General features: G+C 55.3%; 11 protein-coding genes across 11 annotated transcripts; 6 read left to right on the top strand and 5 right to left on the bottom strand.

The window, feature by feature from the left end:
• Positions 1-794: 794 nt before the first annotated feature.
• Positions 795-4329, top strand: F5144DRAFT_590281 (uncharacterized protein; the record flags this gene model as incomplete). The annotated part of the gene is made up of 16 exons (XM_066790145.1): positions 795-1350; positions 2046-2156; positions 2232-2327; positions 2445-2569; positions 2724-2815; positions 2903-3013; positions 3071-3128; positions 3224-3291; positions 3341-3383; positions 3434-3513; positions 3567-3637; positions 3717-3734; positions 3788-3857; positions 3907-4063; positions 4130-4159; positions 4210-4329. The coding sequence occupies 16 exons, from the start codon at positions 795-797 to the stop codon at positions 4327-4329; spliced, it is 1806 nt and encodes a 601-aa protein (XP_066646444.1).
• A 724-nt stretch (positions 4330-5053) lies between these two features.
• F5144DRAFT_545012 (small GTPase superfamily) lies at positions 5054-5876 on the bottom strand (the record flags this gene model as incomplete). The annotated part of the gene is made up of 3 exons (XM_066787336.1): positions 5054-5293; positions 5473-5741; positions 5819-5876. 3 exons carry the CDS (start codon positions 5874-5876, stop codon positions 5054-5056), a joined length of 567 nt encoding a protein of 188 aa, XP_066646443.1.
• A 612-nt stretch (positions 5877-6488) lies between these two features.
• Positions 6489-9854, bottom strand: F5144DRAFT_561942 (wings apart-like protein regulation of heterochromatin-domain-containing protein). The gene is made up of 2 exons (XM_066788284.1): positions 7177-9854; positions 6489-7122 (listed from the first exon to the last, which is right to left on the bottom strand). The coding sequence occupies exons 1-2, from the start codon at positions 9490-9492 to the stop codon at positions 6853-6855; spliced, it is 2586 nt and encodes an 861-aa protein (XP_066646442.1). The 5' UTR covers positions 9493-9854; the 3' UTR covers positions 6489-6852.
• Positions 9855-10678: 824 nt separating this feature from the next.
• Positions 10679-11569, top strand: F5144DRAFT_545010 (uracil phosphoribosyltransferase-domain-containing protein; the record flags this gene model as incomplete). The annotated part of the gene is made up of 4 exons (XM_066787335.1): positions 10679-10827; positions 10882-11240; positions 11295-11466; positions 11500-11569. 4 exons carry the CDS (start codon positions 10679-10681, stop codon positions 11567-11569), a joined length of 750 nt encoding a protein of 249 aa, XP_066646441.1.
• Positions 11474-12328, bottom strand: F5144DRAFT_641364 (transcription elongation factor Elf1 like-domain-containing protein; the record flags this gene model as incomplete). The annotated part of the gene is made up of 4 exons (XM_066792765.1): positions 11474-11906; positions 11969-12016; positions 12077-12215; positions 12284-12328. 4 exons carry the CDS (start codon positions 12326-12328, stop codon positions 11749-11751), a joined length of 390 nt encoding a protein of 129 aa, XP_066646440.1. The 3' UTR covers positions 11474-11748.
• A 943-nt stretch (positions 12329-13271) lies between these two features.
• On the top strand, positions 13272-16101 carry F5144DRAFT_114982 (GTP cyclohydrolase N terminal-domain-containing protein). The gene is made up of 11 exons (XM_066782165.1): positions 13272-14236; positions 14293-14540; positions 14603-14645; positions 14704-14786; positions 14847-15002; positions 15058-15061; positions 15134-15296; positions 15368-15397; positions 15459-15544; positions 15605-15674; positions 15738-16101. Exons 1-11 carry the CDS (start codon positions 13591-13593, stop codon positions 15748-15750), a joined length of 1542 nt encoding a protein of 513 aa, XP_066646439.1. The 5' UTR covers positions 13272-13590; the 3' UTR covers positions 15751-16101.
• A 1538-nt stretch (positions 16102-17639) lies between these two features.
• Positions 17640-18543, bottom strand: F5144DRAFT_590275 (uncharacterized protein; the record flags this gene model as incomplete). The annotated part of the gene is made up of 3 exons (XM_066790144.1): positions 17640-17767; positions 17889-18252; positions 18469-18543. The coding sequence occupies 3 exons, from the start codon at positions 18541-18543 to the stop codon at positions 17640-17642; spliced, it is 567 nt and encodes a 188-aa protein (XP_066646438.1).
• Positions 18544-18780: 237 nt separating this feature from the next.
• On the top strand, positions 18781-19268 carry F5144DRAFT_599555 (uncharacterized protein; the record flags this gene model as incomplete). Its single annotated transcript, XM_066791018.1, has 2 exons — positions 18781-19126; positions 19180-19268. The coding sequence occupies 2 exons, from the start codon at positions 18781-18783 to the stop codon at positions 19266-19268; spliced, it is 435 nt and encodes a 144-aa protein (XP_066646437.1).
• Positions 19269-20135: 867 nt separating this feature from the next.
• On the top strand, positions 20136-21546 carry F5144DRAFT_114559 (40S ribosomal protein eS1). Its single transcript, XM_066782162.1, has 5 exons — positions 20136-20433; positions 20535-20619; positions 20686-20711; positions 20790-21291; positions 21356-21546. The coding sequence occupies exons 1-5, from the start codon at positions 20420-20422 to the stop codon at positions 21497-21499; spliced, it is 771 nt and encodes a 256-aa protein (XP_066646436.1). The 5' UTR covers positions 20136-20419; the 3' UTR covers positions 21500-21546.
• A 215-nt stretch (positions 21547-21761) lies between these two features.
• On the bottom strand, positions 21762-23509 carry F5144DRAFT_641338 (Alpha/Beta hydrolase protein; the record flags this gene model as incomplete). Its single annotated transcript, XM_066792764.1, has 5 exons — positions 21762-22273; positions 22342-22847; positions 22932-23056; positions 23115-23134; positions 23236-23509. The coding sequence occupies 5 exons, from the start codon at positions 23507-23509 to the stop codon at positions 22242-22244; spliced, it is 957 nt and encodes a 318-aa protein (XP_066646435.1). The 3' UTR covers positions 21762-22241.
• Positions 23510-23738: 229 nt separating this feature from the next.
• On the top strand, positions 23739-26154 carry F5144DRAFT_114712 (uncharacterized protein). Its single transcript, XM_066782164.1, has one exon. It carries the CDS (start codon positions 24055-24057, stop codon positions 26077-26079), a length of 2025 nt encoding a protein of 674 aa, XP_066646434.1. The 5' UTR covers positions 23739-24054; the 3' UTR covers positions 26080-26154.
• Positions 26155-26838: the final 684 nt, after the last annotated feature.

Genomic DNA, 26838 nt, shown 5'->3' with positions numbered 1-26838 from the left:
AGGGTTGTACAGGTTTCGAATGGTCAAAAGACCACCCCCATTGGCCCCTTTAAGGAACTTTCAACGTGTATGGTTCGGAACGAGTAAGCGGTGTGACGAAGAGCCCCAGCAGCGGATGTCGGCGTGATTGCAACCGGGAGAGCAAAACTAAGTTAGTTGAGGCTAAGGACGGGACCGAGTTCCGCAGGCGACAAGCATGGTATGCACCGGGATGTGTGCACATACATGTAGGTACCATGGCTGGGAAGGCATCGGTTGAAGACTGGCTTACGACAGTCATCCGACCCTTTCCAGTACTTACAGATTCCATATTGTAGTCAAATTAGCCTATTACACGCAAGGTCGGCTGTGCTACTGGGGTTGACAGCGAGCGATCCGGAGGCTGTGTTATGTTGCTGAGTCAACCACTGCAGCTTGTTATAATAGAACTTCCTGTTCAAGGCGGCCGAAGAGAAACGTCCAGTTACACAGGCAGTGTTATAGACGCTCGGGGTTAGAGCGGGTATAATGTACATGTATTTGCTCCTAGGAATGGCCAGTCTCAGCTCGACAAACATCGCGGTGTGGATGCGTATATAAGTCGAGAAACTCACGATTCGTTTCACCTGCACAACAACTCAAACTCTTGGCGACAACCATGGCTCAGCCTCTAAAACGAACGTTCCATGGTGCGTGCCCTAAAGAGCCGTTGTGGCCTTGGCAAAAACGGCTAACTCAGTGCTTCAGGATGCTTGACATGTCGGCGGAGAAAGGTTAGATGTCTCGGCGGCAGCCCATGCCCCAACTGTTCTAAAATGAACATCGCTTGTCACAGTTCCTTCGACACCAACCTGCGGGTCCGCGTTGCAACCGCAACTGGCCAGAAGGACTTACAAACCAAGTCCACGACGAAAAAGTCGAATCCTCCCCCGCAAGCCGCCCCGGTTGCGACTGTTCCAACATGCTTCAATGGTGGTGACGCATCCGCCCTCGCAGGCCATAACCCTTACGACGCGGCCGTTGATACCAAAAGTTGGGGCACGCAAAATCTTTCTGGCCCTTCAGGTAACCGCCAGGGGACAGACTTCGACTCGGCCCTGCTTTCCGACCCATGGAGCTTCAGCATCCCCCCTCCCGCCAGCCCGAGTTTTTATGTCGCCTCCTGCGCCCAACCCGGATTTCCAGCAGCCGAGTCCTCAGTATATTCGCCTTTATACTTGGACCCATCGGCCATGGAAATATCATACTTCCAACCTTCCAACCCCAACTTCGACTCCCACTCGGAGACTTCATCATTCGTGAATGCTCAGAGCCAGGAAGGGTTGAGGGGGGATGCCTGGTTTCAATACGCCGCAACAAACCACCCGAGGAGTTAAAATGCATACCCCAAAACCCTCAAAGACTTTCAAAGGGGGGATCCAACCCAACGATCACCCGAGGGGTATATCCTAACCTATGACGGGAAATGTTGGGATTATCGAAACTGCATTTCTCGGCCTTAAAACAGATTGAATGGCTCGCTTACGCAATCTGGGGGACGCGAAGAAACGCTTGCTGTACAATTACCAAAATACAAAACGTGGGAGTCATCGTTTCGCATTAGATCGACATTTTCCGTACCTACCTCGATTATTCGTAGTTGGAGAAGGTTGACTTCGATATTTGCATAAATAGCAGTAAATAAGCAATTTCCGATGTTACACAGTGACTACATCGCGTTGGCGTTATCGATACGGACACCCTGCAGCAACCAGGAACCCACCCCCCTGGTCCGATGTGTCACCCCACCTTCCCCTCCACCCCGCCGAAATATTCTGCCCCGCCATTGACTGTATTTACGACACCATCGCCAATTCTGTTGTTGTCGGCGCACTGGAGATTTGTTTTAGTCGTTTTAAACAGCAGCCAAGATGCTTGACGTGACCGATTTCAGTATGGCATCCCCTGCCTCGCCCATCCCCGTTGCCCAGTTCTAGTTCTCGCATCCCGTAATAGCGATTGCACGCGATCATGGCTTGGCGCACCCCTATGACCTGGCTCGAGAGGCTAACGTCGAGCCCTGATAGTTACCGAGCGTGGCGGCAACCCTGAGAAGATCAGGGAGAGCCAGCGCAAGCGCCATGCCCCCGTAGAGGTCGTCGACGAGGTGATCGCCATGTGGGAGGACCACCGCAGGAGTATGTCGACACCCAAACCTCCGCTTGTCTTTCATCGCTGTCGCAAGCCGATCCTCTGACTCGCCCGATATGCAGCTGCCTACGACGCGAGCCAATACAGCGCCAAAATCAACGGAGTTCAGAAGCAGATTGGCCCCAAGAAGAAGGCATGCGCCCCCTCGAGCCGCCCCCGTCTTACTCGACTCTGACTGTGAATGCAGGCCGGGGAGGATGTTGCCGATCTTCTCAAGCAAAAAGGTGGAGGGAACCGAACCGTCTTGGGCCGCTCAGGGTGCTGATATGCCGTAGCCGATCTCGAAAAGGAGAAGAAGGAGCTCCTTGCCTCGGCTGCTGAGAAGGAGAAACTCCTGAGAATCAAGGTCAAGACAATCGGCAACCTTGTCCACGACTCCGTTCCGGTCTCGAAGACTGAGGTCCGTGTCTAGCGATCCTCCCCTCGGAGCCCACCACAGCCTAACGCTTATTAGGACGATAACACGGTTGAGCGCACCTGGGCACCCGAGGGCGTCACCTTTGAGAAGCGCAATGTTCTTTCGCGTAAGGGCAAAACTGCGGCATCGGACCTAGAGTTGGGCTGACGAGGGGTTAGATCACGAGGTTCTCGACAAGTTGGACGGCTACGACCCCGAGAGAGGTGTCAAGGTTGTCGGCCACCGCGGGTATTTCCTGCGTCGCTGGGGTGTCTTCCTCAACCAGTATGGCTCCCCGGAACTGGACCTATATTGCGGGCTTTAACAGGATTTCAGGGCTATCATCAACTATGGTCTGGAGTTTTTGCACGACAGGGAATACGTTCCCCTGCAGACCCCCCAGCTCATGCTCCGGGATCAGATGGCGAAGACCGCTCAACTGTCGCAGTAAGTCGGCCCCAGCAGTTACCCCTACCCTAAAACCGTTACTAATCTCTCAAATAGGTTCGACGAGGAACTTTACAAGGTTACTGGCGACCAGGCCGACAAGTACCTCATTGCTGTAAGTACATCATCATAAGGATGAATCCATGACAAGGACGTGCTGTTCTGTCACTTCTCTGTCCTATTGGTGTGACCACCGCTAACTTGCGACAGACTTCAGAACAACCCATCTCTGCTTACCACAGTGATGAGTGGTTGCAGCCCAAGGAACTACCCCTGAAGTGAGTGTGACGAGATAGTTTGCGACAACTCTCACTAATGTTTTCCTAGGTATGCGGGCTACTCGACCTGCTTCCGCAAAGAGGCTGGTGCTGTAGGTTCAAGCCACCTACCCATACTGGCTCGATAACTGACCTGAAACAGCACGGGAAAGATGTCTGGGGCATCTTCCGTGTCCACGAGTTCACCAAGGTCGAGCAATTCTGTATCACCGACCCCGAGAAGTGAGTTGACACATACATGGCATACCGTCTTATCATGTTCTCACACTTATTAGGTCCTGGGAGATGTTTGAGAACATGATCTCGACGTCAGAAGACTTCTATAAATCCCTTGGCATCCCTCACCGTGTTGTTGCCATTGTCTCTGGGGCTCTTAGTATGCAGCGACCCTTTCCTTTTCCTTACTACCGCAGACAGCTAACTAGACTCGCTAGACAATGCCGGTATGTTGGAAAGGTAGAACCATGTGTTACCCTAACTGCTAACCCATATAAAGCTGCCAAGAAGCTTGATCTTGAAGCCTGGTTCCCCCACCAAGGCGAGTTCAAGGAGCTTGTCAGCTGCTCGTAAGTGCAGACACTCTCGAGTCATTCGACAGCGCTAACTTTGCCATAGGAACTGCACCGATTACCAGAGCCGTGATCTTGAAATTCGCTTCGGTATCAAGAAGCAAACTGATGCCAAGAAGATCTATGTGCACTGCCTCAACTCGACTCTTACCGCGACAACAAGGACAATCTGCGCGATTCTGGAGAACTTCCAAACCGAAGAGGTAAACACGACTGAGACTAGCCCTACCATTTCTAGTTTACTCCAAAGCTAACTAACTCTCCTCCAGGGTGTCAACATCCCCGAGCCGCTGCGAAAGGTAAGACAGAAAGGTTCCACCGTTAGGCATATTGATACTAATGAGCATAGTACCTTCCTGGAGCTCCCGCATTCATCCCATTTGCAAAGCAGGCGGCGGAGAAGAAGGAAGGTGATAAGAAGGAGGGCGATAAGAAGGAGGGCGGGAAGAAAGAGATTCCCGTTCGGTAAAAGTCTGGATGGACGTAGGCAGGAGTTTCGGTGTTGGCATGTGAACAACTGGGTCATGAGTCCCAGTGATGTGACAAGACTTGGGGTCGATGAGCCGAATATATCAGGGGATAGAGGAGTGTGGTCTTTCTGTCACCAATTTCAATCGTGTGAAGCTTTTTGTTATGATCAGAAATGCGTGATCATTGCCTTATTGCCCTAGCACCCTGTGGGCAAGTAGTAAACGTAAAGCCAGTGCTTCTGCAACTGCTGTAGTCCCCATCATCCTACATCAAACGTTGTCCTCGGCGCAACTGCGCCAAACATTCTGCGAAGATCAACATGAATACCTCCCCGCTGAGGCCATCCCCAAACTGCCTGCCTGTATATGCAGCAACGCTGTCCCTGAAAGCAAACCCTGAATGCACAAATCAACGAACATGTCCAGGCCACATGCAAAGCCCAGAATCATTACAAGGAAAAGGGTGAAAGACCAACCAACCCATTATCCGGTCCACAACAGCAAAACCCCCTTAACGTAATGCAGCCGGACATGGACTCGACTCTCCTTGTGCCCAAGCCCCAACCAAAGCATGAATCTCTCCATCATTACCCACCCCAACCATGGATCCATCCCACCACCCCAAAAGCAAGGAAACAAACAAACAACAAAAAAGAAAGAAAACACCGCACCCAAAGACCACACACAACCTCCCACCCCCCTCACACATCACACACCACAACATCACATAACGACACACTTCCCCCCACCGGACGGCTCACCAGGGTTCACCGACTTCTCCACCTCGCCGATCAGCAGCTCGAACGACTTGGCCACGTTCTCGTTGTAGCGCGCGCTGGCCTCGGTCCACGCGCACCCGTGCTTGTCGGCCATCGCCTTGCCCTCCTCGGCCGTCACCTGGCGCTGCTCGGGCCGCAGGTCGCACTTGTTGCCGACGATGCAGATGGGGACGGTTTCGGTGCCCTGTTTTTTTGAAATTGAGATTGGTTAGTGGGGTGGTTTGGGGGGGTTGCGAGTGGTGGGTTGGTGGGTGTAGTGTAGTGTTGTTTGGAATTGGGGGGGAGGAAGTGAGGTGGGGGGGGGGAGGGGAGGTATTGTGGAGGGGAAGAACTTGGGGGGAGAAATTGGGGAGGGGCACAAACCAGGTGGTTCAGAATCTTGTCTCGGATCACTTGCACCATCTCAAAGGACTGCAGCGACGAGACGCTGTAGACCAGCATGTACCCGTGAATGCCGATAAAGTGCTTCGAGTTGAGAATGCTGTACTCGTCCTGCCCGGCCGTGTCGACAATCTCGGTCGCGAACTCCTGGCCCTTGTAGCGGATCTCCTTGCTAAAGGTGTTCTCGATGGTCGGGTAGTAGCTCTCGACAAAGTGCCCGTCAACGTAGCGGACTGCCAACGAGGACTTGCCTATTCGTTCAAGCGCGCATCGCGTTGTTAGTGCGGGGGTCGTTGGCGGGGAATAGAGGGGAGGAGGGGTGACGAACCGACTGAGCGGCTGCCCACTATGGCAATCTTGCGCTGTTTGGCGAGTGTGGTCGGCATTTTTACGATCTTGTTGTCGCGACGGTAATTCAAGGTGTTGGTAGTACGAGGTTTGTAAATAATGGTCTCGCCGAGAGATAGTCTGATACGGTCAGTCTGTATCGTGATGCGATCAGACAAACTCGAAAGTGGCTTGAAACGAGTGTCGATCCGGGTTGTTGAAACGAAAGAACGCTAAAAAAACCCTACTGTTTGGAATTGTTCAAAACTGTGGAGGAAGGCTGGGGTAGTTGACACAATGCAGCGCGCCTTGACTCAACCAGAATGTGAACTGAGCTGCGTGAAGGGTTCCGCAGCAGGTGTTGGATGCACAAAGTAGGTACGTGAAGGTAATGAGGTAATGTACACAATGGGTTCCTTACCTCCGCAACACAATACGGGCGAGCGGTTCCAGGCCTCTCCGAGAGCCATGGCAGGGCGGGGTGGCTACTTTGCCGGGCCGGTTGCGTGCCTTGGCAGACTTGGCGGGGTTCACAAGCCATTTGACAGGGACCTAGGCGCCCCGCTGCGGCTCAAGCCTGGATCGAATTCATCCAGGCGAACGCCACTGGCTTTTTGTGTGACATTTGACTCGGGCATGTGACAATCCCAAGCCCCCCAATGAGGGTACCGTCGGCCAACGAGCTGACATTTGAAGACTCGCCCTGCAAATATTTACATGAGAGGAAACTGGACCAGCAAAGTATTCTTTACGGAGAGCGTAAATGCAGCCATTCTAAGCTTTGAATTTGCCGTTGCGTCTATGTGTTTGTGGGAATCCATTCCCTCGTGCCCGTGTCATGTCCCAATGTCGCATCCTGTATGCAGTGAAACTGCTCCATCATCCCATACCCCCAAAACTGTCCCAAAACTACCAACTGAAATATCAAAATCCGGATTTCCTCAGACCCGTCCCCTATGCAAGCCGTGTTTCGGGCCCAGCCAAGTCCTAACGTCATGAGTCATTAAAGGTGCGGGAGCGGTGGCGAAGGCCGTTTCAACGCAGCACCGCTAGTTGGTTCGCGAGGTCCTGGAGACGAGTCAGGGACCCGGACTCCTGTTTCGCTCCCTCGTTGCCCTGGGCTTCTGCAACCTTGCGATGGAAGGTGATGAACTCGTTGATCGAATCGAGCAGCGGTTGCATGTTCTTTTTCGGGTGAACCAAAACAAAACGCTCCTTGATCGAGGGGGTTAGGGAGAGATAACCTAGGAGGACCGAGAGATAGCCCAAGGCAACATTGAGTTGAGTCTTTTCCATCGAGTCGGCCTATTCCAACAAATTAGTGGCTGAGACGGGGCCAGCAAGGTTTATGGGACTTACGTCAGCTGTCTTCGAGTGATTGTCTGCAAACACCCGAATGAGCCGGTTCAGGGGCGACCCTGTGCCGTCGCCTGGTTCCTCGAGGCTGCTGGAAGCAGGCGGATAATACACACAGAAATTGATCATGGCTCCCAGCATCATGATGAGAGACTCTAGGACCTTGGACATGAATGAATCCGCCTTCATCGAGTTCATGACCATCTCGAACGCGCCGCACGCTGATTTTGCAAGACGCCGGAGCAACCCCTTTTCGACAAACAACCGTGAAGCCTCCCCGTTGTGGTTCGTGATGTTGAGAGACAGCTTCAGAGTGAGGTTCTCAAGATCACCAAGTTGGTCAGCTGGCCGCTCCAGGGCGGTCTCAAGAACCTCGGCAACCACCGGGGCATGCTGCCTTGTCCACTGAGGGCCGAGCCGAGACTGCATCGCGCTGACCGAGTGACCCTCCAGCACATAGAGGGCTAGGTAAAAGTCGCAAGATTCTTTTTGATTCGACAAGTCCCAGAAAGCGGGGTTGGAAACACCGTCGGCGAGGATCGAAAACAAGCGGTCCGTAACTGCCTCAGAGAGAACATCGTCCTCGACGGACGCGTGGGTGGGCTGTCGCATAAGGAGATCGAGACACTTCAAGGCCAGGGTCCGCGGCGATAGTGTTGTAGGAGAGGAAGGCTCCCAGACGGGAAGTTCCAGAAGCGAAGATTTGATCATCGCGATGGTAAGCTGGCCGTTTCGGGAGACGTTTTGTTTCCTGTCTTTCATAAGTTGCCCGATGTCGGTTGTATTATCGAGAAGCTTGCCAACAAGTGTAGCGAGGCCCTGCGAGCGAAGCTGTTGTATCAGATGGGGCGACGTGGTAGCAGCGAGAAGGGTGGTGACTATGGCCAAAATTGCATATCCAGAGATCAGGTCCGTTTCGTCTGCGAGCGACCGGAACAGGCTTCCTCCGTCGCTGTGGTTGCGAAACTGCTGGCGGAAGTCTTTGTGCTTCATTTTTTGAGCAAGCTCGAGCAAGGCGCCCCTCCGCAGAGAAGAGGCCTTGGCTGATGGCAGGCCGACTCTGTCTAGGATGTCGTCCATCTCATCAGCAAAGCGGCTGTTTGCACCGGCCTGCCTCAACTCGTGAATACTCCGAACGGCGCCAGTGTTGCCCGTCTCCTCGTCTTCATCAAGGTATGAGATTGTGTTTACGGTTGAACTTTTCGTAAGACGACCAAGGTTAAAGAGCGCGCTCCCTGCCCTCCCGTCACCAATGTCACCGAGCCCACCACTTCCTAACAACGGGTCATCGTCATCAGCTAGCATGGACCGCTGCTGGGTGTATGTGAACTTTGGGCCAGTCTTCTTAGTCGCTAAAACGGGGCGTGGTAGTGCTTTCGGCTGAGCCAGAACTGATGGCGAAGGCGGGGACGCCTGGAATTGTGGCGATTGGGAACCGAAAATCTCTGACTCGTGTGATGATGTTTCTTCCTCGGATGAACTGATTTCGTCTTGAACCTGCGCCGCTAACGTATCAATTAGGCGCCTCTTTCGGATCGGCTGAGCCGTGGGCTCCTGGCTCGGGGTGGCAGCGGCCGGGCCTGGTGGGTTCTTGGTTGTAGGTTTTGAAACAGGCTTTGAAGCAGGCTTTGGAGCAGGGGCAGAAAGACGGATGGGAATTTCCTGCTTCTTTAATCCCGAACTTTTGGAGCTGACGCTGAGGTTTTTCAACCTGCGAGTGGTTTTGGCTGAGAATGGCATCGAAGTAGGCGCGTCATCTTTCATATCAATGTCCCGCTCGGGCGTACTCCGTCGCGACTCGGACGATGGGCTAGCATCCGGTGCTGACCTCGGGATTTTCTCCTCGCTGATCGGTACAGGTGACCTGGCACCCGAAGGGGATGAATCCGGCGTCGAGTAAGGCCCGGTAAACTTTCCCTTGTCCGAAGACTCCCGCACAACCCTCCTTTTCTTTGTCCTAGCGGTCTCGTCGACCAGCGAGTCAATGTCATAAGGGTCGATCTCGTAGGTCTCGGGAAGGGGTTGGCTGTGCGCCTCGTCCGCTGGCTTTTGGCGCGTCTCAGGGGCCGGTTTGCGGGTGCCCTGCCGCCTAGCCTTGGTAGCCCCGATGGCGCGCGTCGTCAAGCGAGGGGGGTCGGGCAATGTTGTGTGCGACTCAGCGAAGGATGACGGAACGGCCGGCGCTGATTCCGAGTGTCTAAGAGTCGCCGGTCTCGTCGTCGTCTCTGCCCTCCGCCTTCCTCCTTTCCCGTAGGTAGCGACTTTCTTCTTCGGGGCAAAATCGAAATCGTACACGGAATCGGTGCTGTCGGCCATCATGATGGAATTCGAGAAAGGACGGACGAGTTACTGCGGGTTGTTGACAAATCCTTGAATATTCCAGTGAACGTATTCTTTATGGAGCAGATGGGAACCGGCGAGGCATTCTTCTGCAATGTCTCAAGTGGGACTGAGCCCGCTTCTCGCTACCGTTGTCGCAGCTTCCGCGACGGCCAAGTGACGTGTTAATGGGAGTCAATTCGCGGCCTATGGAGAGACGAAGGGAATTGAGGGAGTAGAAGGGCGCGGAAGCTTCGGCACCAAGCGCGCGCCCAAAATACAGCTGGCAAAAGCGAAGGGTGGTTCCTCGAGTTGTTGCGCTGGTGGAACGAGGAATTGTTTGATGCGATTCGCGAGAAGCCAGCGGCGGTTGTTGTTTGGAAACAACCTCCGGCAGCCTACGACCCCACCCTGCCGCCTCCTAGCATGTGGCCCGTGCACTCATGTTATCCAATCTGTGTGGGGTTAACAACCGACCCCACTCCAGTGAAGAGGGTCCTGAATTCTGACCAAAGCTCACAGAACACCCCAAACTCTCCTCTGGTTTATTTCAAATGAAAGTGAATTTTGGGGAGCAAGTCAGGATCTTGGCTATGACCTATCATAAAGACTAATAGTGACAGAATAGCCTTTACCTCTCCCCCTATTCAAACCAGGTGGTCCGGGCATTCAGACTGCCCAGCTGCCAATGTGGGCGTATAGGGTGGGCAGTTTTCTCATGGCAGCTCGCAAAACCGCTGTTAATGAGAAGAGCATGGCTTTGCTTCACAGAGTTCATTGGGATTAACACAATGCATCACATTGCCTTACTTGTGGGTCGCCCGAAACGAGAAGGAAGCCAGCAGGCCGGTGGTGCCAGCTTGTTGCAGTCCAGCTGCCTCTGTGGGGTTGGTCTGGATTCCATGTTCGCTTGACCTGAGAGCTGGGAGGGGCAGCAGATTCATCGTGTGCCCGGACTGTTTTGTGTACAAACGCCCAACTCCTGCCTGAACGGGCCCTCTGCATTTTCTATCTTTTTGGGTCGTTCTTATCATCGCCCCACTGGAATCCAGACAGCCGATCCGAAGTCTGAATCTCTTCGCCCTTTATCGAGTGTTTTTGAGCAAAGATTCGACATCTCGTCCGATCTGCGCATTGCTTCGGCACACGTTCCCTGGCTCAAGGCTCAGCAACAACAGCAATCACCATGTCCGACGTCAAGCCCACCGTCACCCAATGTGTTGGGCCTGTCTATCGCTCCGAGGACCAAAAGCCCACGGCGGTGGTCTCAACCGGGGTAGAATTTGACACCGTCACCATCCTCCCGCAGACGCCCCAGCTCATTGCGTTGCTCTCGTGAGTACTTTCCTTTCTTGGCCCACCAATTCGCGGGGTCTAATACACCCGTAGGATTATCCGCAACAAGAACACCCAGCGCGGAGACTTCATCTTTTATTCCAACAGAATCATCCGGCTGCTCGTAGAGGAGGGCCTCAACCACCTTCCGACGGTTGAACACACCGTCACGACGCCGGTCGGTCGCCCCTATGGCGGGCTCGCGTTCCAGGGCAAGATCTGTGGCGTGTCCATCATGCGCGCGGGCGAGGCGATGGAGCAGGGCTTGCGGGAGTGCTGCCGGTCCGTGAGGATCGGTAAAATCCTGATCCAGAGGGACGAGGAGTCGGCTCAGCCCAAACTCTTCTACGATAAGCTCCCGGAGGACATCGCTGATCGATGGGTCCTCTTGCTCGACCCCATGCTTGCTACGGGTAAGTAGTCTTCGACGCTGTGACCGTGACTGCCTACCGCTGATCACTTCACAGGCGGCTCTGCGATCATGGCTGTCGATGTCCTCTTATCCCGCGGTGTCCCCGAGGAACGTATCCTGTTCCTCAACGTGCTCGCAAGCCCGCAGGGTATCCAGAACTTTGCCACCAAGTTCCCCAAGCTTCGGTTAGTCACGGCGTTTGTTGACCAAGGGCTCGACGAGAAGAAGTAAGTGTTTCTACCCCCAACCACGAATGTCAGGCTCACCAACGCCCTCAGCTACATTATACCCGGCCTTGGTGACTTTGGTGATCGGTACTACACCATGTGAATCACCATCATTGGCCCACCCAGGAGCATCTGTACAAGAAAACTCGTAGTATTACAGACCATACTTGACATTGCAACCTCCCGCCCAAGCAAAAACATTGATGTAAAGTTGATATCGCCCGCGATGATCCCAACCCTATACCGGCGTAAATACACCCACACCCATAGGGCGCGTGCGCATCAGTCGTACTCTTCATCATCTACGATACCCTCCCCCGCATAACTGTCTAAGTCTTCGTTCTCATCTATCCTCAGGCTTGAGTCGGCCGTGCGTTTGCTCCCTGAGCCGTTTGCCTCCCGTGATTTCTCAGCCTCGCTAGCTTCGGCGGCGACAGCATCTGGAGAAAATGTTAGCCTCCGTACCTCAGCGCAGAATAACCCACGGTGTGTCGTATCGTACCTGCTGCGTCGACCCACTCGCTGTAGACGTCTATCGGAGAGGAGAGATCTTGAATCTTTGTTAGTTCCGCTTGTCCCATAGCCAGCGGAAGGGGTGGCGGGAGCTTACAGTTGATTCCGCACTGGAATCTCTGTCCGCAAATTTTGCATTCGAGCCGGCCGCACCCTGCTTTCTTGTCGAGCTTAACTTCGACTGACTTCTCATGGTTGCAGAAGAGGCATGTGAAAGTGGTTGGGAGCGGGTCGCGCTGTAGGAAAAGGGGTGTTGGTTAGCCTGGGATTGCTGCCGGTTGATGGAGGGTTGCGCGAGCGGTACCTTCTTGGGTCCCTGCGGCTTGCTCGAGCTCTTGCGCTTGCCCATTGTGATTGGTGATTATTGGTAAGTTTCGTAATTTGGTTGATCGAGAAGGTTTCGATGTTTACGGAAAACGCAGTCCGATTGTTGGACGGTGTGCGTCGGGTGAAGTGCAGATGGAAATGGTTGCCAAGCGTGCACCGTGCCGTGGGGTATGTTTCGCTCCCTCAGTTTATACCAGAGTCTAAGACTTGGTTAACGCTATATGTCGCTGTTGGAGACTCAAGCGCACGTAATGGTGAAGCTATTGTCGACTCCTTTGACCCAGGTTTTCGGTGCAGCCTCAAGCAGCCTTGTGGGGGTTTCAGCAGCCTTGGCCATGCGAGGGAAGCGCGTAGTGGCCCGTGCATACCGTGTCCTTGCTGTGCCCCGCAATCTTGGGTCCACCTCCGGGTTGGGAAGCAGAGCATGGATGCTGCAGTCGATTCCCTGCATCGTCTTTCCACATGCAGCGCTTCCATAGCATCGAAGCTGGGTTCCGGTGTTATGGAATCCATCGATTGTTATCGCCCGTCTATCATCCCACATCAAAGCACTGATGAAATCAACAAGACTTTGAACCCTCCCAAAATTGCTCAAGCAAACCTGGGTTCGTCTCGGGTTTCTCCCTGTTTCTCACCGTACATCTAGACCCGAGCTGTCCGAGTTGGACCAGCACACCACAACACAACGCAGCAGAGCAGCAACCATCGGAATTGTACTGGCGCGGCAGTCGATCCGATTGCAGTACCCCGCCGTTGGGCTTCCCGAGTGGGGCAGCGGAGCATGGTAACAGGGGGTTCTGTGAGCATTGCCGGGTGCCCAACCCTTGCCTATCGATCACCTGCGCAGCTGCCCGGCCAGCACCGTCTGCCCGCTGCCGGCGATACCACGATAGCTGCCAATGAAGCCAATTCCTTATCACGGGGTCTCACCTGGGCCCGGAACTTGGCGCATTCCGCCTTCCTGTTCGCAGCTGTCGCCTCTTCTTTCTCCAAGCTTGCCCCAAAGGCTTTGAAACTCCAATAGATTTCAGTCTACGTACTTAGTTGTTTTCTCACCGCTCTACCTAAGGCACCCGACTCATCAGTTTCCTTGGTGTTCTGAACCTGAAAGCTTTCGCCTTAAATACCTACCCACCCATCCCTAACGTACATATTATTATTACTATCTATCTAGTTTGTTCAACAACACCCACACTTATCTTTTTTTCGTCTCATCTCGGTTTCTTTTCTCGCCGTGTTACTCCTCTCGTCTTATATACTCGTTGTTCCCCATCAACAACCACCATGCCATCCAGCCTGGACGAAGTGAAGGAGGCGTTGAAGGCCATCTCATTGGGCCAGACGCAGCTGATGTCTGCCGTTGAAACCGTGTCGCGACATGTAGCTGAGCTGGAGAAATCCCAGGATGAAGGCCGCCAACGCTCGGGTGTGGCAGGGACGGACGGGGTCAAGCGGACGGTGACGCCCCTGGTTGGCGGCATTACCCCCTCACCCTCGGCGACGTTGCCGGCCGAAGCGGGTACCCAGACGCCTCCGGTGGCTCCGCAATCACCGGAACTCAAGTCTGCCTTCTCCTCCCGTGTCGTGCTCACCACATATCCCAAGCAGATCGGCATCAAGCCGTTGCCGTTGGAGTGGGGTGCCGCAGATCCGCTGCAGCGTGGCCCGGTCACTGTGTCCAGGGTACCATCGACAATCGGGAAACGGAATGCCATCGGCGCCCACGGCGGCTCGTACTCTATCTACTACGCCTTGGCCGTGGCTAGCAGAGAGCTCAAATCCGACCACAGGCCGGACTTTACCAATACCGAGCCTGCCGTGAACATCGGCCCCTTCCCACAATGGGGCGATGAGAAGAAGATCGTGGCCATGGATCCCTGGGGTCATATGGTACCCTCTCTTTTCGGAGACCTCATCGAGAAAGAGAACGGCATGTCCACGGCTCAATACCACTGGATCCCCCGCCCGAGGCTAACGATGTGATAGTGGATCTTCGACCAACCATTGCTATCACCAAGGCGCACATGAAGTTGCCCGAACTCGAGGAGAGTGTGAAGAGCGGGCGGTTGGTTCCTGACGGCAAAGTGTGCCTCAACAACCTTGGCGAGCTCAGTGTAACTAAGTTCGCCGTTGAGCCGGTTTGGTATCTCCCGGGAGTTGCGGAGCGGTTCGGTATCGATGAGGGCACCCTGCGGAGATCGCTCTTCGAGCACACCGGTGGCATGTATCCAGAGGTAACTACCGCATCAACGTCAGGGATTTTCCAAGTAAGACGAGAAACTGATGCAGCATCCAGTTGATAACCCGGTCCGATATCAAGGTCTTCCTGCCCCCTATTGGTAAACAATCACACCTCCTCACACCCTCCCGTCTTTGATATCGTCTGACTGGCTGCAGGCGGCCTCACGGTATACTGCTTTGGAGATCCGGCGAACATGTCCGACCCCTCCAAGAAGCTCGCGTTGCGCATCCACGACGAGGTACGCTTTGATAATACGCTTTACCTAACCCCCCTGGTACCTTGCTGATATTTCCTGCAGTGTAATGGAAGCGACGTCTTCTGTTCGGATATCTGCACATGCAGGCCGTATCTCATCTTCGGCATTGAGGAGGCCGTCAAGGAGGCCCAGAACGGTGGTAGTGGTGTGGTCATCTACTTCCGAAAGGAAGGGAGGGCTCTTGGTGAAGTAACAAAGGTAGGTTATCTCCCAATCTGTCCAGTTGCTGCTCCAGAAACTCACGCGAACGCAGTACCGTATGTCGAAACCCTCGGTGCTACCCGGCATTTTACCCCGTGCACTATTGGCCATCTAACAGAGATCTGCAGTCGTGTACAACGCTCGCAAGCGCGGGGAAGATCGCGCATCGGATTACTTCAAGCGGACCGAGAACATCGCGGGGGTCAAGGATATGCGCTTCCAGGCCCTGATGCCTGATATCCTGCACTGGCTGGGCATCACCAAGATTGATAGGATGCTCAGCATGAGCAAGTGAGTGGTGCACAACGTGCCCGATTGCGCCCCCCCCCCCCCCTCCCTAGCTGACGCATTTCGATATCCAGCATGAAACACGATGCCATTGTCGGGCAAGGGTGAGTCAACCTGATCTGTTAATAGCTCCGAGACCGGTTACGCTGACGGTCCATTCCACAGTATCCCCATCCACGAGCGAGTCGAGCTTCCCGAGTCGTGGATCCCCGCAGACTCGAGGGTTGAGATCGATGCCAAGATCAACGCCGGTTTGTTGCAGTGCTGCCGTCCCGTTTCGGCCTCATTTCTGACTCAAGTGTTCCCCGCAGGGTATTTCACGACCGGCCACCGAATGACAGAGGAGGAGCTCAAGTCGGTGCAGGGCCGGATATGGGAGGAGTAAGCCGAAACCCAAGACACCCGCTGACGAATAGGGGAGGACAGGGCTGACAAGAGACATAGTATCGACCACTGAAGTTTATTGAGGCTGGTCCTCTGCAGCGTCCGAGTTGCAGTCCTTGGGGTACTTAAGCCACTCGCGCCGTTGCGGGCCGCGGGATCGTCTGAGACGGGTTAGCCAATGCCGTTTCAATCCCGTACCACGAGGTCAGCTGGAACAGCGAGAGATGGGAGCGGATTGGTTGTGGATGGGCTCTCACGTCCTCACAATCCCCTCGAAATGGTTTATAATTGCTGCAAGAGGCATTTTTTCAACGACAACACAGCACAACCCCCACGGATAAGGCAGAGCAGAGATAGAGAATAAAATGCCTTGCCGTGTCACGCGCTCACTTACAAAGCCACAATCGCGATTCCCGCCCGTGGCTACGATGTTACCGCCACGGGGAGTTGATTGTTAGCCCACGTCGCCCGCATCTATCCCCACGTCTTGTTGTCTTGCCCCTTGTGCGTTGGGCAGGGGCAGCAGATTTGTCCCTGTCGAGCGAGGCTTGTCTCAATGCCGTGTGCACTCCCACACATCCGCAGAACAGCAATATACAGTACATAGGTAGTCTGCGACAGTGTGTGTACATGGTACATAGTCGTCATGACCGGCTGAAAAGATGGAGGTACCCCGCCGTGCCAGCCGAGGAGAAAAGGAGAGTCGCCACTGAGTGTGTGTAAAGTGTCTCGGTTTACGCCGTGGGTTCCCCACCTAAGAAAAAAGTAAACATCACAATTCATCATCAAGTCGTCAGACCATCGAGTTCCCCTCTCGAACCCCTCCCGCTAGCAACAGCTGCGCAGCACTAGTAGGTTTTCCTTTCCAAAGGAAACTTGGACGTTTCCTGGACATGTATGACGTGATGCCGCATTCGCAACTCCCCTGCCCTCAATTAAAAAATTCGCTTTTTTTGTTGCTTTCTTACCCCTGTCCGTCTGGTTCCGGCGTGAGCTCCAGCGTCCTGAGGCGTTCCAGGCGTTCCAAGTGTTCTCAGCGTTCTACGCTAATCATGGGTTCAATCGGAGCGCTCGATCGGAAACTCGCCTGTGACATCGGACGGAAACCCCGGAAGGAAGAAACCCGTTTTTTGGGATGAACTGGGGTTCGAGACTCCGTTTGCTTCATTCTTGCCCTTTTTTTTCTTGGTCATTACATAGTATCCCTGGCCGGATTATGGTAACACAACCCGGATCCGGGGGACAATCTTGTTTGGCTCGGGGGAAACGGTCCTGGGGGTTGATGATTCACGACGAGAATTGGCAATGGTATCATTCGTGGGATTGAGGTTGGGGGAATGGGTAAAATCGCGCAGGTTATGTTCTGTCCGGCCTGCTTTGCTCTCATCATTATTCGAGGACTGGATAGGTAACCCCCCTCCCCCCCTGGCAACGCCGGACATGGCGGTGTTGTGTTGTCTGGGGAAAGTTCCCCACGTTCCGCGTGGGAGCAGGGACCGGATGTGAGCGGCGGGTGGGCGGTCACAAGAAGCCGGGGATCGAGTCGAATCCGGCGATCGGTCGCTCGGCCCCTGTTTCTTGTGGTTTACCGGTGAGACTTGCTTTGTCCCCCCAACGCGCATTTTGGAAAACAAATCGCGCCAATGCCAGTGCCAGTGCCAAAGCCAATGCCAAAAGCCAATGCCAATGCCGGGAAGGAGGCGAATGGGGGACACGTCCGGAACGGATTGTCCATCATCCCACAATCAATCCCATCTCCCGCTTGCCGCGGTCCCACGAGGTCGGGGTGTGTGGTTGCGTTGCAGCACCGGTGAAGAAAATTCCCATACGAGAGTTGGTGGGCGGGTAATCAAGCCGATATTGTAACGAGATCTGGGACTGTCACGAGGCCAGGGACGGACAACGATGGATCGCGTCTTCTCCTCAATTCTCAACCCCAAAGAGCCTAGCTGCGTTGGCGCGTTACTGGGACAGTCGTTTAGGGCGTGCATAACGGCGGATGGTTGGGGATGGTGCGCTGACGATCACCGCCTTCGTGCCTGGGATCAGGTTCACCTTGGGGACTGGACCAGCCGCTGCCAGCGTCCTTCCTGTACGGGCAAGACGGGTATGGGTAACTAATACTCATCAAGTTACGAAGTACATTACGAAGTATGGATGTACCTGGCGCACGCTGGCCCACACCCGCCGTCTTGGCTCAGTCTGGAATACCATGAATACCTGGGCCAGGCGATCCAGGTCGCCAATCGCCGCCAGACACCCATGCACCGCCTGCAGGGTGCAGCTCCAGAGCGCCTGAAGTGTCACGACTTGAATGGCTGGCGATGGTTGCCGTACTCCACTCGGTATTGTCTGGAAGCCTGACGGGGCCACCCTTGGCGCTCCTCCCCGCCCTGCGGGACAGTTGGACCACCAGTGTGTGCAGTGCAGGTGTCACTTGAGGCGCGTTGGCTTGTCTGGCTGGATGCCCAAGATCCCGAACTTGGGACGGGTCAGCAGGAAGTGTGTGCCAGAAAGTGTGTGGTGGTACCTCGTTCGTGTGGCTACGGCCCGCGGCAAGCCAAGGGGGTGGGTGCTATGGGGAAACAGCCATCAGCAACCAATATCTGGATGGCATTGTGTCAGGCAAACCCAGTCGCCCAAGCAGGGTTGGTGGTTGCGAAGTGGCAGTCTCGAAGGCCCAGGCCAGCCAGGGGACAAGGCCAGGCATCGCCGTCCCACCCGCGCTTTGCCTTGGTGGACAACAGATCGGAAGGGCTTAGCCTCCCACTCCTTGCCAAACAACTCGTACCATGGACTGCCAAGTGGCAATGTTGCGAGTGCCGTCACTGAAACCGTCACTCTCCGGCATTGAGCGGATTTGCATTTCGGCCCAAGTGGGTTTCGTTCTTAAGCTTCTCATCAGCCTTTTGAATGTTGTGCCCCTCTCCTCTCTCCCTTCACTTCTACTCTCAGCAATCTGTAATGAACGATCCATAACCCTCGGCGGGTTTCTTAATTGTTAGCAACGACCACCTGCACCAACCAACAATCAACCACCCACTGCAGCACATTACCCCAGCAAACACCAGCAAACACCAGCAACCCCCAAACCATCTTCACAATGGGTTCAGTCACCTCGGAGTCGGTTCGCATGCAGAGGAGGGATTCGTCGGATCGGTGCTCCAGTACAAGGAGGCCAAGACTTCTTAGGGCCACCGCGACTGAGCCCTCCATTACAACCTCCAACGCCAGCCCCAATGCTCTCGCGACTCAATCTGGCCGGCGGGCGACGGAGCTGTTGAGCCGGGTGGCCTTTGTCTCTGGCTCACCACCGGAATCGGTCATCAGGTCACCGGCCATGATGTCCACGCCTTCATCCATGTACGAGAACATGGAGCGTCACGGTTCGCTGTCATCCTCGCCCGATAGCAGCCCGGATGCCTTTGATGAACTGCATCCTCATCCATGTACGTCCTTGCCATATTGTTTGGACAGGAGACATTGCTAATTGCGGACACAGTTTCGGGACGGTATTTCAGCTTCCCCAGCTTCGACTTGTACGAAGCGAACCAGCAAGACGACGAGAAGTCGGAGACCAAGTCGCCTTGAGAGACTCGGTCTGAAGGGAAGGCCGAGGCCAAACGTCGATACAGGTCAACAACATGACCCCGACATGACTCGGCCGCGGAAATCGAAAGCAAAAGCAGAACCAACGTCCACGCCCACGCTACTTCACCCCCAGAGACAGGAGCGCCGCCATTTGATGCGATGCGCACCACGTCAGGGACACCGAACCACCACCGCCACATCACGAAAACGTGGCAAAAGCCCCCGAAACGGGCCGGAAGGGTCTCGGTTGGAAAGAAAAGCGAGAGTAGTACCTTCAAGGAGGAACACTCTTCATGGTCGTGGATTTGTGAACGGAGCGAAGGAGAAGCCTCAAGCCATGGAATTCTTGGTACTCTGGGAATGCATCTTTGAGAGTCGGAACTCGCCGGGTAGCGGATAGCGGTCGCAAGGAGCCAAAAAGCCCGTGATACGCCTTGGGCGTTCTGCGAGGGCTCGTGTATGGTTTTGCCTTTGTGGCACATGTGGATTGGGGGTGGGGAGACGAAAAATGGAGAAACGGAGCGAGATTGGTTATGAAAATGAAGCTACCCAATGCAAACAGATGTTGCAGAGAGCGATTCCCTCAGTGACTCCTCACTGATTCCTCGTCGTTGTGTTTTGTGAATTCGGGTGTCTGTCTATGTAACCTGCAACGATTGTGGTGCAAGTTGACGCAAGAACCACAAGCTAAAAAATGAATACTTAAGAGTCAATAATGATTCGTTGACCTACCTGTTTTGTGTTCGTGTATATGCATTCCGTCGGAGTGTATACGGGGCGTGTGTCGCGACTACGTTGCTCGAAAATTGTCACCTTCAGGCCAGCGTGGGAACGAAAGAATCTGTCTTTTGACACTGCTGTTCTGAACCTCTCATCGTTTCTCAGGCCTTGACCTGACGACCTGCCGACTCAAGCAGGCTGGCAGGCAAGGACGCACGGACCACCGAGCCCTAAGCTCCGAGCAGCCAATTGTAATGATTTTGAGGGGCCCCACATCTCTAGTTTTTCCGCTGGTGGGCTGCGCCCACACAACGAAATCACAATTTCGACTCGAGCGAAGAAACCCCCAAATTTCGTGACCTCGATTCCACGGTCTCCATCACTAACAAAGCAGCACATCTGTCCCGCCGTTGACATAGCTGCTCGTCAAGATGGCTGTTGGCAAGTACGTTGCGCCCCAAATGACCGATTTCAACGCGAATTGCACGACTTCGAGCAGCCGCCTGGCTTCTGGTGGAATTTCCGATGGCTGATACCCGACCGCAGGAACAAGAGACTGTCCAAGGGCAAGAAGGGCCTCAAGAAGAAGACCCAGGACCCCTTCACCCGTAAGGACTGGTACGGCATCAAGGTGAGTCGCTATTCTTCAGATGGTTGCTTTTGGCATGCCCAGAAACTGACGTTTCCTGAATCCTAGGCCCCCGCGCCGTTTGCCATCCGAGAGTAAGACCCCGCGCCCGCGAGACGCATACCGCACGAGACTGCTTCGAATTCGAGACGGGCTTCTAACATGATGATCAGTGTCGGCAAGACCCTGGTCAACCGCACCACCGGTCTCAAGAACGCCAACGATGCCCTGAAGGGTCGCATCGTCGAGGTCTCGCTCGCCGATCTGCAAAAGGACGAGGACCACTCTTTCCGCAAGATCAAGCTCCGTGTCGATGAGGTCCAGGGCAAGAACTGCCTGACCAACTTCCACGGTCTCGACTTCACCTCGGACAAGCTCCGCTCGCTCGTCCGCAAGTGGCAGACCCTGATCGAGGCCAACGTTACCGTCATGACCACCGACCACTACCTCCTCCGCCTCTTCGCCATTGCCTTCACCAAGCGCCGCCCGAACCAGATCAAGAAGACGACCTATGCCGCGACTTCACAAATTCGGGCCATCCGCCGCAAGATGACCGAGATCATCCAGCGCGAGGCCTCCAGCTGCACCCTTACTCAGCTCACCTCCAAGCTCATCCCTGAGGTTATCGGCCGCGAGATCGAGAAGGCCACTCAGGGTATCTACCCGCTCCAGAACGTATGTGGTACCGGCACGAGTGTATGGGGGGCGGCTACGGCAGGGTAGCTAACATAGGAAACAGGTCCACATCCGCAAGGTCAAGCTGCTCAAGCAGCCCAAGTTCGACCTCGGCGCCCTGATGACGCTCCACGGCGAGTCGAGCACCGACGAGCAGGGCCAGAAGGTTGAGCGGGAGTTCCGTGAGCAGGTCCTCGAGGCGGTATAAGGGTTGTTGTTATTGGGAACGCACTGGGCAGGGTTTTCATCAGCAATACCTCACTGGGGCTTTGGGCTTGCTTTCGTTGCATTTGGCGTGGTATCATGGTACAGTAGTCAAGGTAACGATTTTTCTGTCTACGATGGCGGAGCGCACGGAATCAAAAAGGATTACAAAAAGACCGTGACACGACCAGCAACAGCATATCGCAGCGAGGGCACTAAATTCCTTGACTGGACGGTCTACGGTACCTAATGGCAGGCGCCTGGTGACGTGTGGTGGGCTGTGAGCAGTCGAGCGGCGGGACAATTGGGAGACATGGCAAGGGCAAGGGCGCATCCACCTAGAGTTTCAGCCAATTGTCACATCAACCAACTGCCATCGGGCCCAACCTCTCATGATTGTTGCTCTGTTGCTTTGTCTTTGCATGCCGTGGTTAGGACGAACGGAAAGAGCTCATGCCAGTAAAGGCCATTGATGAGATAGGGTTGCTTCCGTATCCCCTGGAGCTAGTTCCGCCGATAATTATTGTACGCTGGTGCAGTGGGTATGGCTTGATACGAATCATGATGATATCCAACTTTGCCATTAATGTGGAGCCTGCACGACGCACGATCATCGTTTGGTTAACAACTGTACTTTCAGTACAACCTCGGGATTTACGGAGTGTATATACAGCTCTATAGTTGGTCATGTCTAGTATGGATACAGATTCAGGGCATGAACATAATTTCAATCTAGCCACCCCTTGTTACTCCTTGGGCTCCAGGAACCGTACCACGGCTATCACTTCCCGTTAGCACAACCATAAACTTCGCAACACACACACACCTCAGGGCAGCAGCACTTACCATCCCTAAAAGCCTCGGGCTTCTCCGAAATCACCCAATGCCCCGCCTCCACATCGACCAGCTCAAACAGGGGAAAGAACTGCCCGATCAGCGGGATCACCTCATCCGGCACATATCGGCTCTGGGTGCCGCGGACGAAGAGCGCGGGCTTCTCGAAGCGCACCTCGCCGGGGCTCTTGAAGGGGAAGTCGCCGAGGTGGTCGAGCGCGCGCGCCAGGATGGACAGCGGCACGCGGAATTTTTGTGTTTGGCTGGTTGTCGGCGAGGGGCGGTGCAGGTTGCCCAGCAGGAACTGCCGGATCGCGAGGGAGGGCTCGTAGGGGGCCAGGATCGCGTCCGCTTCGGCTTGGCGGGTGACCTGCGCCTCGTCGATCTTCTTCATCCCTTGGATGTACCACCCGAAGTCGGAGCCGAGGCGGGCGGCCACGGGGGCGTTGTCCACGGCGATGAGGTTGGAGATGAGGTCTGGTGATTGCAGGGCGAGCGTCATGGCGGTTTTGGCGCCCCTGTTGTTTGGGGGGGAAGGGGGGGCTGGGGTGAGCTGGTCTGTACCTATTTGTGCCTGCTGTCGTTGGGAGGGCCTCGCTTACATTGAGTGGCCGATCAGGGTCGGCTTTTTCAGACCGTGTTCTCGGATGAAGTCGGCCACATCGGCGGCCATGGCGGGATAGTCATGGCGGTGATCATGAGGCGAATCGCCGTGGTTGCGGAGGTCCTGTTATGGGTATCAACGAGGGCACTGAGTGGATTCAGTGAGGCCTCTTGTTGCTTACCACAGCGTAGACATGTCGGCCTAGGTCCCGGGCTAAGACTCTGTTACCATACCAAGTTAACTACCTTAATGATGTTCGTCCAAATAGTATCGATGGTTGGTATGGGAGTCAACTCACTTACTTACGGTCCGGTTGTTCTTCTTGGACCCGAACACGCCGTGCATAAAAATGATTGGCGATGTTTGCTTGTCGGCAACGGGCTTTGCTGGCTCATGCAGGTCATATGCGAGTGAAACGGTCGAAAATGGGGATGAGGCTTGCACACAGGCCGCGAGAAATCTCCCGGACGCCGGAGCCGATGCCGAAACCGGGACCCGGACCCGGACCCGGACCCGAGAGGTGCACCCGGAGTATGCCTGCCGGAAGGCAGAAGTAGACGGTCTCAAACTGATCATGGTTGTTGACTCAATTTGGATTTGAATAAGTGTATTCACAACGCCAAACCCCACCGCGCTGATTCGATAAGATGACGGAACAAGGAAATCTGAAGAAATGACAAGCCGAAAAATAACAGGTTAATTCAACCGAGGGAACCGAAGCCGCCTTTTTCGAGCTGTTTCAATTCCTTCCATGCAACTGGAAAAGCCAAGCCATCAGAAGCTAACCCCTGGAGCCCTTGCCTCGAGCCTGCCGTCCTGAGCTGTCCCACTTCACCCCACAAAAGTCGTTCAAAAATCGGCCAGGAAGTGCCCCGCAGTTGACCTCCTGCCACCGCAACGCGACAGCAGACAGCAGTTGATTGACGGTCGAAGCAGCTCAGGCTCAACCCACCATCCCTGACAACCAAACCAAACCTACCTAATAAACCCACCCAAAGTCAAGCCAAGCAAACAGCCAAAGCACAGACTTTCTGGTTCTCCCCCCTCGGAGAACCCCAGACTGCTTGAATGCGCAAAGGCAACGCTAAACGGTCCTCAGCCCCTTCTTTCCCACCGCCATCATGGGAGACACCGCCGTCGTCGCTCTCAACTCCCTCCTCCGAGGTGCGTCCATCGACGACCACGCCGAGGCGCTCGACCTCGCAAGCGCCGCCGTGCTCGCTGCAAAGGGCCGTGGCCTCCACTTGGACGCGGCCCAGCACACGCGCGTGGTGGCACTTTTGAACCTCGACCGCTTCGACGATGCCCTGCGTGTTATTGCCGAGGGTGGCGATACCCTAGCTGCGACCTGTGCGTTCGAGAAGGCCTATGCACTCTACAAGACGGGCGATTTGGATGCCGCCGAGGCTGTGCTGCAGGGTGCGGGTGTCAGCACGGGGAGGGCGCAGAGGGGTTTGAAGCACATTGCTGCCCAGGTGGCTTACCGCGCCGAGAAGTTTGATCAAGCCGCCACCATATACCGGGAGCTCGGGGCAGGTCAGGGCGGGGCAGGCCATGGCGAGGAGAACGACCTGCGGATCAACCTGTCGGCGACGAATGCGCAGCTTGAGTGGCAGGGTAAGAGCTGGGCGGTGCCGGAGCAGGAAAAGCAGCCCGGGAGGGAGGATCTGGAGGCGTTCGAGACGGCATACAATGCGGCTTGCGGATGCATTTCTCGCGGGGATTTTTCCAAGGCTGTTGTCTTCCTCAAGCGTTCAAAAGACCTGTGTGAGGCAACAGACGAGCTGACCGAGGAGGAAAAGAAGGCTGAGCTGGTGCCTATCGTCGTGCAGCAAGCCTACGTCTTCACCAAGCTCGGGAAACTGGCCGAGGCCGTGGCCCTCCAAAACTCGCTCAACCTCGACGAAACTCCGGATTCTTCAGCCACGGTGGTTGCTCGAACAAATGCTCTCGTCCTTCAGGCCGAAAGCAACCCTTACATGGCACAGCGGCTCAGCGAGTCTCTACCAGAAGGTAAGGGGAACGACAGGCTATTTGAGTACCAGAGCTCTGTTCTTCGCCGCAACAGATATGTTCTGAGTCTTCAGGTTCAGAAGTTTCCCGGCGTTGGGAAGTCCACTTCCAAGATCCTGTCCAAGGAAGCGATCCCGGCTATTTCCAGCTCCAAGTGTGACCTTGGGATCCTCGGCGCTGCAGCTGCTTCCCAGCTTCAGACCGGTCAAGAAGCCCTTCGCCATGTTCTCCCACTGCTTGAGACTAGGCCTGACGACATCGGCCTCCTGCTCACTGTCATCCAACTCTACATCCAGCTCCAAAACCCCGGACCTGCCATCAACCTCCTCGAAGCCTTCCTAAAGCGCCTGGAAGCTGCTACAACCCCCGACCACGCTGATGTGCGCTTTGCGCCTGGCTTGGTTGCCCTAGCCGTGTCACTTTACCGCACCCAAGGCCGTCATTCGGCCATTCGCAACGAGCTTGCTAAAGCTGCGGCACACTGGCAAAAGAAAACGGGTTCCGCCGCCAATGGAGCAGGCACTTCGCTTTTACGCGAGGCAGGCATCGAGCTTCTCCGCTCGTCCCACCCCGCCGACCTCGCCTCGGCAGGCGAAGCCTTCGCCCACCTCCTCGACGCTCAACCTGGCGACCGCACCGCCAAGGCCGGTCTCGTCGCTAGTCTCGCGACATCCGATTTTTCCAAGGTGCAACCCTACCTTGACGCCCTCCCCTCAGTCGAGGACCTCACCCGCGGCGTAGACGCCGCCGCCCTGCTCGAGGCAGGCGTCGCCACCGCCCCGGCGGCCGCCCATGCACAAGGCAAGAAGCGGGCCCGCGAGGAAGACGAAGCCGGCAAGGGGAAGCAGCAAGGGCAGCCAGCGAGGAAGCGCAGGAAGAGGAAGCTGCCCAAGTCGTACGACCCCAGCAAGCAGCCCGACCCGGAGCGGTGGTTGCCGTTGCGGGACCGCAGCAGCTACCGGCCCAAGGGCAAGAAGGGCAAGAAGCGGGTGGCCGACTCCACGCAGGGCGGTGTGGTGCGCGAGGAGGAGACCCTCGAGCTGGCTGGCGGTGCGGGCTCCGTGAGGGTGGAAAAGGCACCTGCGTCCGGCGGCGGCGGAGGAGGGAAGAAGAAGAAGAAGGGGAAGAAATGAAATGGGCGCTCGCTCACTTCCCTTGTCAGTTGAAGAATAGACATGTTATCCGTCTTAAAAGCCATTTTTTACGGGTCACCACATGCCACACGGCAAACCTTCTGCAGGGGCAAAATGTGCACGACACGCCTTTTGAGTTGCATAAGACTGCTCAATAGTACTCTACCGTAATTCCTACCAAAAAGGCAAAAACCATGTATCCCTCCCCCCCAACCCCGTCCTTGCGTGCGCCGCATCTCCATCTGCCCAGCCAGCCAGCCCTGTCCATCACTAAGCAACCGAACCAGCCAGCCAACCAACAAAGTAAACGGACTTGCGGGTAGCCAGCGGGAAGTGAAAACAAAAACACCAACGCTCGTCGCACACCGACCGACAGACATATCGACGTCCCAGTGATGGGAAACCCAGAGTTCTTAACGGTTGGCCCCTTTACCCCCCCAACTGCCACCGCCCGACCCAATTTGATACCTCGATGGGTGCTTGCCCCCCATAGCAATAAGAACGAGTGATCCCACAACACGACTGACCTTTTCCGACAACCACTGATCAGCAGCCGATCCTCGAGTATGCCACCCGGCCAGCCCAACAGCCCCATCATATTCCCACCCACCCATCAATGAAGGAGAAAGAAAAAGCGAAGACGAAGAGAAGAGAATGACACATATTAAAAGGAGTGATAGTCGTGCGTGGAGGGAGACAGACATCCATCCCACGTCTCAATGCCCCAAGCCATTGCCCGTTACCTGCTAACCCGGTGAA

Source organism: Chaetomium tenue (assembly GCF_020726465.1).
Source record: "Chaetomium tenue strain MPI-SDFR-AT-0079 chromosome Unknown F5144scaffold_2, whole genome shotgun sequence".
Classification (NCBI taxonomy): Eukaryota; Fungi; Ascomycota; class Sordariomycetes; order Sordariales; family Chaetomiaceae; genus Chaetomium; species Chaetomium tenue.
This window is presented reverse-complemented; position numbering and strand designations above follow the sequence as displayed.

Coding starts and splice junctions, on each gene's coding strand:
- F5144DRAFT_561942 (XM_066788284.1), bottom strand. CDS start 9,492: ATGATGGCCGACAGCACCGATTCCGTGTACGATTTCGATTTTGCCCCG. Junction 7,123..7,176: donor ATCACTCGAAGACAGCTGAC/GTAAGTCCCATA, acceptor TTGTTGGAATAG/GCCGACTCGATGGAAAAGAC.
- F5144DRAFT_114982 (XM_066782165.1), top strand. CDS start 13,591: ATGCCATCCAGCCTGGACGAAGTGAAGGAGGCGTTGAAGGCCATCTCA. Junction 14,237..14,292: donor CCTCATCGAGAAAGAGAACG/GCATGTCCACGG, acceptor ACGATGTGATAG/TGGATCTTCGACCAACCATT. Junction 14,646..14,703: donor GGTCTTCCTGCCCCCTATTG/GTAAACAATCAC, acceptor GACTGGCTGCAG/GCGGCCTCACGGTATACTGC.
- F5144DRAFT_114559 (XM_066782162.1), top strand. Junction 20,620..20,685: donor AGGACTGGTACGGCATCAAG/GTGAGTCGCTAT, acceptor CCTGAATCCTAG/GCCCCCGCGCCGTTTGCCAT. Junction 20,712..20,789: donor GCGCCGTTTGCCATCCGAGA/GTAAGACCCCGC, acceptor CATGATGATCAG/TGTCGGCAAGACCCTGGTCA.
- F5144DRAFT_114712 (XM_066782164.1), top strand. CDS start 24,055: ATGGGAGACACCGCCGTCGTCGCTCTCAACTCCCTCCTCCGAGGTGCG.